At 26.8% G+C, this 10,929-nt stretch overlaps 1 protein-coding gene across 7 annotated transcripts; it reads left to right on the top strand.

Moving 5' to 3' along the window:
* The first annotated feature begins 344 nt into the window (after window positions 1–344).
* On the top strand, window positions 345–10,831 carry LOC124421872 (transmembrane and coiled-coil domains protein 1-like). 7 transcript variants are annotated; one of them, XM_046957555.1, is made up of 12 exons: window positions 345–483; window positions 888–1,005; window positions 1,852–2,056; window positions 2,144–2,348; window positions 2,741–2,906; window positions 2,994–3,222; window positions 4,097–4,179; window positions 4,648–4,656; window positions 5,315–5,643; window positions 5,772–6,172; window positions 6,566–6,726; window positions 7,050–10,831. In XM_046957555.1, the coding sequence occupies exons 3-11, from the start codon at window positions 1,914–1,916 to the stop codon at window positions 6,720–6,722; spliced, it is 1,722 nt and encodes a 573-aa protein (XP_046813511.1). In that variant the 5' UTR covers window positions 345–483; window positions 888–1,005; window positions 1,852–1,913; the 3' UTR covers window positions 6,723–6,726; window positions 7,050–10,831. The 7 variants fall into 7 exon arrangements, with proteins under 7 accessions (XP_046813511.1, XP_046813510.1, XP_046813514.1 ...); XM_046957554.1 differs by having other exon boundaries at window positions 888–1,127; XM_046957558.1 differs by lacking the exon at window positions 888–1,005 and having other exon boundaries at window positions 5,354–5,643.
* Window positions 10,832–10,929: the final 98 nt, after the last annotated feature.

Here is a 10,929-nt window from a genome sequence, read left to right as displayed (position 1 = left end):
AACCTGACATACTGCGTGTTGTATATAATTTGTGTCTCTATGTGATTGTGTTAGTATTGTGTTACGTACACACGCGCAGAACAATCATACGCGCCGTGTTACTGCGTGCACCCGAAAGATTCTGAATGAGTTTTAGTAGCGTCGATATCATATACGATCGAACGACGTCGCTCAAACCTCCTGACGATATCGTTAACGTCGTCGCATAGAAGAAGTGACGAATCGCGACAATGACACACCCGTGGAAAGTTATTACGAATACAATAACGATTCTTTGACTATTAATCTAGTGAAGAAGGAAAGAAGATATAGGGAGGAAACGAAAAGACATAAAGAAAACGGAGCAAAAAAAAACAGAAAGAAACGTTAAAGAATATTATTCGTCAAATAAAACTAATATTAATGATATTTTCTGTGTGACATTATAACGAATTAAATGAGAACATGCTACAACCACGAACGTGCATTGTAAAATAGAAGAAGGTGAGTTAGTTTTATCGATATATTTTCGCATATAGTCGTATTGGAAAAAAATAGGAAAAGAATGAGATAACGAGAGAGAGAGAGAGAGAGAGAGAGAGAGAGAGAGAGAGAGAGAGAGAGAGAAAATAAGAGAATAGAGTGAGACAGAGAGAGAGAGAGAGAGAGAGAGAATAGAACAAGAGAGAGAGAGAGAGAGAGAGAGAGAGAGAATAGAACAAGAGAGAGAGAGAGAGAGAGAATGTGTGTGGAAGTCGGGCATGCGAATTGACAGGTCAAAAAGTTTGTTTTTATTTGAAAATCATTCTGCTTTTATAATGAAGTCGTGTATAAGGGGTGGGACGATAGAGTTGCTATTGGTTTAAACGAATGCACAACTAATGATATACCGTTTTACGTGTCCGCAGTAAGACTGTGGCGATTTCTTGGCGTGCCATAAGTTAGTGAAAATATAAGAAATTCTACTCGTATGGCTCCATTTTCGACGCTTTGACGATCGAGAGAAAGTTAATAACGAATATTAAGGTGTATAAATTTTCTTGATATTTGTTGTTGCTTGTATGTTCTATCTATTCTGTAACAACCAGGAAGGATCAAAGCCAATTCTATTTTTGATTGAAAAGTTTTATCTTTACATAAGAGAAATGGTAATTTGAAAAGTCATTTGTTTCTCAAATATATTCTCTTTTTTTCAATTATTGTCGTATATCAATGTTAATGTTATAACTTATTTCTAAATGTATATATTAATTCAATATATTTAAATCTCACATAATAATTACAATATTATAATATATTAAATTATATGTGAATGATTTATTTTTAAAGTAATATTACTGCCAAAGAAAAATTTATTGTTCTTTTTTCTTTGTTTTATTGATTGATCATTGAAATCATTTTTATATAAGATGTTACGCGTCATGTTCTCATATTATGATAATCACAATGACTCTTCAGTTAGATTAGGTCAAAGGTTGTTCTATACTAGATACTACTAGAAAAATTGTATAACTCTATTAAGATAATGGATTCATATTTGTAGTTATTTTTAATATCCTTTAAAAATATTGGATATTTACATTCCATATCTTTATATATATTTATTTGATATTTATTTAATCTTGATAAAAATTCATATAATAAGGAAAAAATTTCTTATCACAAAATACATTAGTATTATGGATTTATCTTTTAATACATTTATATTTATTACTATATAGGTAGAGTTGACAGCTTATAATATGGAATGATTCAAATATATTAATCTTTTGTCTACATTTATATATATTGCTGATTTGTATTGAGAATATCTTTTATCTTATCCTGAATCATCTGATAAAAATTTCTAATAAAAAGTCTATATGAATACAGATTCAGTGCAACATGTGGCAATTTTCAAATATCCTAGTAATAAACTTTATTAGAAGAAAGGAATGGCTAGCTTGATGGTGACTTCGTCAAGTAAGAACAGCTCACGTAGCACTTCTCCTACTAGAGGGAATACATCTATATCTCAAGCACATCACCAACAATCAGCTAGTTTGGAACATACACCAAAAGCGCGTAATGCTCCAATGTAAGTTGTTCATTTTTAATTGAACTAAGTAATGCATTTTTTAAATATTTGGAATGGAATAAAACATAAATCTTGCTTTTTTTATAGCTACCAGACAGGAGAGGGTAGCACAGGCAGTGGTAGCAGCTGTGGTGGTTGTGGGAGTAGCTTCAGCATGAAAGGTAGCAGCAGACAAAGATCACCAGGTACTATAATCCGTATGGATGTTATGGATGAATCAAATGGCAATCCAATCACTGCCGAATCAGATGAGTTTGTGCCAAATGTTCAACCTCCAACCGATGATGAAGGAGTACGTATTATGCTGAATTATAATTAAATATATAACTTATTATATTATTAATGTTATTTAAACATTTACACAATATTATTTGTCATATAATAAAAATGATATTTTTACACCAATAAATTTACACAAAAATCTTGTGATAAAATACTATTGTGTTTGCATTGGTTTTTGTATAAGATTGCAAGGTCACCACTTATAACAATATAATAACTGTCATAGATTAAATGAAGAATTATTTATATAATATTATTAATGAATTCAATATGAGATTCAAAGTCTTAATTTGTATCAAAAAAGAATTGTTCTTTATACACTGTGTGTTTAATATTATGATATTAAATTATAAAAATATATAAATTTCAATGTATTTTATATTATATAATGTTTATTTGTAGGAACAATATCATACCACGCAATCGTTCCTATCTAATGGCTCTTCTGAATTAATAAGCGATGATGTGGACTCAAGCGCTGCGCGAGTTCGACAAGCGATCGAACATATTCAAAGTAAAATAGCTAGAACACGTGAACTCATACGTATTGAGCAAACAACTCGTGATGGTGAATTATATCTTATTTGTACTATTATTATTATATTACTATGATGTTAGATTTAATGAAATTAATATCTTTATATATTCATTGTAGAAAATGTTAATGAATATTTGAAATTGGCTGCAAATGCGGATAAACAACAATTAACTAGAATTAAGACAGTATTTGAAAAGAAAAATCAGAAATCGGCGAATAGTATTTCTCAGTTACAAAAAAAGTTGGACAGTTATCAAAAAAAATTAAAAAATTATGAAATGAATGGTGCACCCGCAGGTCATAGACAACCAAGAGAAGTACTTCGTGACATGGGACAAGGATTAAAGTACGTATTTTAACTTTAATATTTATATTTATTTAATTAAATTTATATTAGCTTTATACTATAAATAGTTAAAATTCTTATGAGTAGACTTTTGCTTATTTTTATACTTCAAGTAAACAGAAAGTTATGGTGTTTCTTGTATAATGGATATTATTTTTTAACATAGCATGTTTTATATATACATAAGCATCACTATGCACATTGCATGATATATAATATAGTTTCTTGCTAATGTGCAAAAGGATTTTGCACAAATTAAACTCATGTCAATTTAATTCTATGATATGGTGTCTGTTGGTCTTCACATTTTGTTTTCTCTATCCTCTACACTCATTGCTAAGTATAGAGAGTGATTTTTTCTTCTAATTTGAGACTCCCTTTCAGAAATGTGGGTGGCAATATTAGAGACGGAATCACTGGTTTTTCAGGATGAGTGTTATGATAAAAATAGATTGTGATCCAACTATACTAAATATTCATTATCTGTTATTAATTATTTTAATAAAGATTTAATTTTCTACGATTATTATATATCAAAAGAAAATATAAAAATTGTGTATACAGTTGAGGTTAGAAAAAGACTTATCCAAAAGATTTTGTCAAATATTAATCATTGATTACTTTTATATATTTATGTAAAATAAGGATTTATACTTTCAATTTGATATACGTTCTAATAATATCGAACTGCTTCTTTTTTACAAATTGTATATTTTAAAATATTTATTTTATATATGCATCCATGTAAATTAAGTATTTAAGATAATATACCTTATATTATTATGTAATTTATGAAATTATTATTTGTATGATAGATATGATATTTAAATTTCAGCATATACAGATTGTTTTGAATTATTGACTTCTATTTTAGGAGTGTTATGTCAAAACCAAGGGAGTTTGCACATCTTATTAAAAATAAATTTGGGAGTGCTGACAATATAAACACTTTATCACGTGAGTAATATTTATAATACTTATTTTATGATATTTTGCTATATCTCAAAATATTGCTACAAATTTTATTGTAAGTTTTAAATTATATAATATTTGTTCAGCTTATAATTAAAATTAGAATGTAATTTAATAAGTAGTTACGTAGAACATGCACTTCCTTAACAATATGATATTTTATAAGACTTACTTTATCTGGTACTATGCACTTTCACATACAGTAGAATATACATTTTTTCTAGTGTAAATTCAACTATTGATATCTGTTTTATTATATTTAATATATAATTTTTCTAAGTGTTGCACTATTGTCTGATTTAACCCTATCTGAAAATAAATCTTAGTATATTAAAGGATCCATGATATATATTTAAAAAAAAAAAAAAAAATTTTCTTTTTCAAATTTATATACGAGTTGTGCATTTATATTTTAAAATAAATATTTTTTGATATGTTGCGCTATCATGGCAGTTGAGAGTAGTAAGTAATATGTCACAACCCAAAATTTACTTTGCGTCTATCTATTTCATGTTTTTATATTCTGTATATAATCTTTCCTATTCACTTCAATATTTTATGTTAAACAGGAAATGTGTTATTGTGTTTATTTACATTCAGTATCTTGTGATCTTACAAATATGTTAAAAGTTATTACAAAAAGAATTGTATTGTAATGTTTTATATTGTAGATTATCATTATAATTGTTAAAATAATTAACAAATTTCTGAAGTTCCAGTATATAAAATAAATATCAACTTCATAGTTAGCACTTATATTTTTAACTTTATTTGTTAATTTAATGATAATTTTATTATAAGGTGTTTGGTTGCTTCTGTGAATTGTATATTTCTATAATGCTTTCTTCAATAGTAGTTATCCAATACTATTAAAAATGATACTTTGATGATTTTTATTAAATGATATTGTAATATATATACATATATATATTAAAAAAATTGTTTTATTTATCTAATCATATAGTTTTATTTCTGTATTATACATTCGTTTTATTCAGAAACATATTTTTATAATATTAAAACAGAATAGAAAGACAGCAACAACTAGTGTTAGTTGTTAGTAGAGTTTATATTTTGGTATTGGATAACGATCTAACTTGCAACCTCTATGTCTCTGCAGATGGCTCAACTTTTTATGTAAACGATACACCACATGCAGGTAATGGTGATAATGGTAGTGTTGAAGAAGAAAAGACTCATCATGGATCAGCTACTTTACCTGGTGGCTGCAGTCTTGGATCTACACATAGTGCTGCAGCAATGAAATTTCCATCAGAAGAAGGCTCAGAATGCTCTAGTGTAACGAGCGAAAGTGGACCAGGTAGTAGAGGGCAAACACATACTTGTCACAGTAATAATGCCGCATTGAGTTTCAAATCCATCTTTTCGGAACTTCAAGAACACAGAGACAGCTTTGAACGGATGAGAGAAAAATTAGATGGCTTAAAGGTTCGTTTATTATGCATAAACTATATATACAAAATGGGGGAATATTTAACTTCAATAATGGCTGATTTTCATTATTTCTATTATGAAATTAAAAAATAAGAATTATATGAAATAGTGCTTTCATTTAGGCCTTGCAACAAGAAGTAGCATATTTATCACATGGTTTACAAGAAGAACGTTTTCGGTGCGATCGTCTTGAAGAACAAATCAATGATCTGACTGAACTCCATCAGAATGAAGTAGAAAATTTAAAACAAACAATTACAGATATGGAAGAAAAAGTACAATATCAAAGTGAAGATCGTTTAAGAGACATACATGAGATGTTAGAAAGTTGTCAAACAAAAATATGTAAAATGGAACATCAACAGCAGCAACATCAACAGTATGTTACATTAGAAGGCCTTGATAATAGTAATGCAAGGGCTCTGGTCGTGAAGTTGATAAATGTAGTGTTAACAGTACTGCAAGTTATTTTACTCCTTGTTGCAACAGGTGCTGGTATTATGATGCCATTCCTTAGAACCAGGTAACATCATTCATTATTACTATTTACCTAAATAATTTTTTTATACGAATTTTTAGTTAGTAATTTCGTGAATTATTTTCTCATGTAAAAAATATCATTTACATTCATTGTTATTACGTTTTTTTTAATATGCATTGCAATAGTAGGTATCACCTATGATTAATTAAGCCCTTTTGCTGTTTTGAATATATTGTCATAAAAAAGTTGTTATATGTACATAAATTGATATATATATATATATATATATATATATATATATATATATATATATATATATATATCGTCGTTTGATTAATATCGTAAAACATTTAAGACAACATGGACATCATACATGCATGAAAATTTAATTTTGCTCACTCATTGTTTTGTTTTGTTTTCACGCGTTTGTTACAGCTGTACTAAGCCTCATTGTTTCATGTGCAGGGTGCGCATACTAACGACCACATTCGTTGTATTGGGTATAGTGTTCGTGCTCAAACAATGGCCTGAGGTGCATGATGTTGGAAGTCACCTCATACGCCATCTTAAACAAACACTCGCCGTGAAGTAGCATTGTAAGTTATGTGAAGATTTTTATCTATAAATATTTTTAAAATATACAAAATTCTTTTAAATAATTAATTCTTCTATATAAATATTATTTATAAGCAAATTTATAGTTGCAATTAAAATACATGAATAGAAAATTTACATTAGTTTTTTTATCTTTACATAAATATATAAATAAGATTTCATTTTTTCTAAAGGCACATACAATATTAATATATTTGTTTTAATTCGTTTTTATTTCATGCTTTTTATATCATGTATGTGATTCCAACTGTCTTTCTCTTAATATTTTGAATAAGTTTAAATATTTAAATGGAATTGATTTTAGGGTGGTATACTTAAATTTAATGAATCCAGTGATGATGGTGCGAAATTGATTATAATAATCAACGTTTGGAGCCATTTACCAATGCTGCATTGTTGGAGCAATAACATCATATGTGCGCAAATATAATTGTTTTTGTTTTTGATGCATATTTGATTTTAGATGCATTATTATTATTATTGATTTAATTAATATAAAATGCATCTATTTGCAGTCATTGTCCAATTGATTGATAAAATAATTGATTTGCAAATACCTGTGTAATAGCAGGAATTCTTTTCAGAAAGACTATTAGAGTAAAAAGAGCATATCTTAAGCATTCTTTAAATTTATATTAAAATTCGTTTCTTACATTATTTGTATATTTAAATCTTATCTAGAATCATTAGAATGAAGTTTCATCTTGTATGATGATCCAATTATTATTCTTTGTTAAATAAAGTCCCATTTTTTTTTGATGGAGTATAGGAAGAGCGATTGAAGAAATGTATTTCCTAATGTATTTGAACTGTATTATGAAACGATATTACAGTCATGGACATTTAACATAAGATGTCAAGACATGTATATGATCACTTTTCCATGTAATGCTACTTAACACTGACCTTTAACACTAAATGAGGACTTAAGAATTGAATAATATAATAAAAGAAACTGCTGTCTTCAGTGTCTGTGGTTGGTCTAATCATGTCATGCTATTTTGGGATGGGCTTATTCTAAATAAAAAAAAATTATTATATATCATATATCAAAATTTAATATTGAGTCCAAAAGTAGTCAATAGTCATGAGTCACAGAAGTTCATTATTTAACAATGGTTATTAAGATGATACAAATTAATATTACAATAGTTGATAGTCCATCAATGCAATAATAAAAAATTTCACTTACGAAAGTTATTAAAATATTCGCTATATATGATAATTCTTCTAAAAAATATTTCAATATAAATCTGATAATATTGAATGTCAGAAGAGGTCCAAATATTTTTATCTTATTATATCATACCAGTTAATTATTTTATGTATAATGTAGATTGTAGAATAGTTAATGACAGATATATTATGTATAAGCATTGTATTTCTTTGTTAAAGAAATATTTACCACCACAGACACACAAAAAAAAACAAATGTGAATGTATATTTTATGAGTATAAAGAAATGATCCATGACAGATAATCGAAATGAGAGAAAGACTGATGGACTAACTGGTTTACGTCACTATTACCATTGTGAATAACGTAATTAATTCACTGCAATTTCATGGAAGTGTAATTTGGGGTACATCGGTAAACATTACACTATTAGAATGATATAGTGAAATGATAAAAATTGATGGCAGTGTACAAGTGATAGCTGAGTTTCAGAATCTTTAATACGCTAGAAAGATTGCTGTCAAGATACAGAACTGCAAAATATGACAGAATATTTTGCTTGAAAGTTGCATCAATATATCACCATTACTTAATAGTGAGATAAATATGACCTGACACTATTTTGCTATGCACTTTCTTCCTTTTCTCACATAACGACATAACAAAACTTTACATTATATAGTTTGTAAATAAATATTATAATAAATATTATAATATTCTATAGAGTTCCATTCTGTAGAAGTAAAATGGTTAATAAGCTGTCTACAAAAGCATTTGCTTTACATTGTTGCTCTTATACACTTTTTGCACAACAATTGAGCTTATATTTTTTGTCCATAATTTAAAGTAAATTTATCCGGATTCCTATCACAAATTTATACAAATCAAATAATGCTGTTACTGCTTTTAACAACGCATAATATATGTTGAAAAAACAAATACTAAATAAATTCACAATTTCGTAATTCCTAACAGAGATATGTATAAATAAAGAAATTATTGACAATATCGATTTTGCTTTTTGTCTATCATTGATGAGTATACCATCAAATTTCCTAATTTCAGCTGTGATATGTTCTCCAGCTTCCTAAATTGAGAAATATAATTCTTATAGATATTTTTAACTTGTCAATATTATTATAATTTGACATATATATCACCTTCACAATTTTTTTTTTTTTTTCATATTTCTGCTAGCACAAAAAAGTGTTTATTACACAGCATGAAAATCGAAAATAAACGATAATAACAATTTTGTTAATTAACAGGAAATGCAAAGTATACAAGCATCATCAATATTTCTTAATTGTGTAATAAAAATGTTTAGCATTAAATTCTCTCTGTTAATTATTAAAATAATGTATATTTGCATTATAGAATCAGCAATAGCGAACATTGTCGAACTACGTACATATATTCAATCGTTTTTATTTTCTTATTTCTCAATCAAATCAAATTTTATATACAACGTTATTGTTTATGTGGATTGTTGAAATTAGTTTATATAAATATTAAGAATTACTAGTTTGAATTTAAAAAATTGCTGTGACACACTGCTAAGTTTATATATAAGCTTAGCATTTAAGAGTCAGTTTTGGGATCAATATATTCACACTTGAACGATTTAAATGCATTATTATACGCGCAATGTACGTAATGTGTAACTTATTAGGAATATAGTTACAAATGAACATTTAGAATGTATTGAAGATAAAATATTAACATGTTTAATCCTACTAAATATTTCATGTTGATGATTTGTGTCGTAAATTATTTAAATTATTTCTAATATATCTTATATAAGTTAATTATCTATTATAATTACGTAATGAATAGACGAATATATAGGGTGTTAATTAATATATTTCTGTATTACTCTGTGATTAGTCTTGTGGCTGTGCTAAAATTTATCTTTCTGCATAATATTATATTTCTTCTACTTAAAAAAAGAAAAAAAATAACTAATAATAACTTCTTTGTTATTAATATAAAATACTAAAGCACAAATTATATTTTAGTAATTTAAAGTAATTAAATAAAGAAATCTTTGGAAATGATCTATTTTACAGTTCAATGCAATGCTAAGTGACACCCTATATATAAATATTACATATACGTTAGACTTGGTGCTTTGTAATATAAATATATGACGTTATTGATAAGATTTAGTAATGTAATTGATTATAGGGAGGACCCCTGTATGCACGCTTGTTAAATCATAATAATGTGTAAAAATGAAAAATACTAAAAGGCACAATATCTATCTAATCAAATAGTTGATATTCTACGTTCAAGTGGAATTTTCGGAAATTTATCAAAAATAGACGTATTTTGTACTTCATATTATATTACAATTTTCTATAAGCTTTTTTTTATATCAGCGCTATTTACAATTTTATATGTATTTTGTAATTATGAAGCTGCATCAATAGATGTGAAAAATATTGTGTACGCTTCATAATTTACAGCAATAAATCATTGAAGTCAATGGAAATTATAATAAGCAGTACTACAGGGGTCCCATATATATGTACAATAGAGATAAAATGAGGTGATAATTACACGCATTGTTATTGATGCCTTGCATAGATAGTTAACGTTAAATCATAGAATAAATATTCATTGTCAATTGTAGATGATGTGGATAACACAGGCAGCAATTACAAAATCTTTCATCATATATACATATTTATATATGATGATTAGACAAAAATTGATAATAACAATAAGACAATTAAAATTTACGTTTGGATTTAATTACACCAATATATATATATATATGTGTTCTGCAACATTTGTTATATTGATTTAGATTGTAGCTGCGTGTGAAATCTAAAATCCATGTAGCTATTCGTGCCACTATGTAATTATTAATATTACCATAAAATAAAACAATTTTTTTTAAATAGAGAATTGCTTTTACTAAACTTTTTTTCATCTTTATTACATTATACAAAAATAAGTATAAATCGACATACAATAAAATAGATATATATGTAGTTATAATT

Source organism: Vespa crabro, chromosome 2 (genome assembly GCF_910589235.1).
Source record: "Vespa crabro chromosome 2, iyVesCrab1.2, whole genome shotgun sequence".
NCBI lineage: Eukaryota > Metazoa > Arthropoda > Insecta > Hymenoptera > Vespidae > Vespa > Vespa crabro.
Note: the sequence above shows the minus strand (reverse complement) of the source record. Positions and strands in the feature narration are given on the sequence as shown.

What these genes read in the sequence shown, in the direction of transcription:
- LOC124421872 (XM_046957553.1), top strand. Translation starts at nt 1,914, where the DNA reads ATGGCTAGCTTGATGGTGACTTCGTCAAGTAAGAACAGCTCACGTAGC. An exon ending in AAAAATTAGATGGCTTAAAG is followed by an intron (nt 5,644 to 5,771) that starts GTTCGTTTATTA and finishes GCTTTCATTTAG; the next exon opens with GCCTTGCAACAAGAAGTAGC. An exon ending in ATGCCATTCCTTAGAACCAG is followed by an intron (nt 6,173 to 6,565) that starts GTAACATCATTC and finishes CGTTTGTTACAG; the next exon opens with CTGTACTAAGCCTCATTGTT.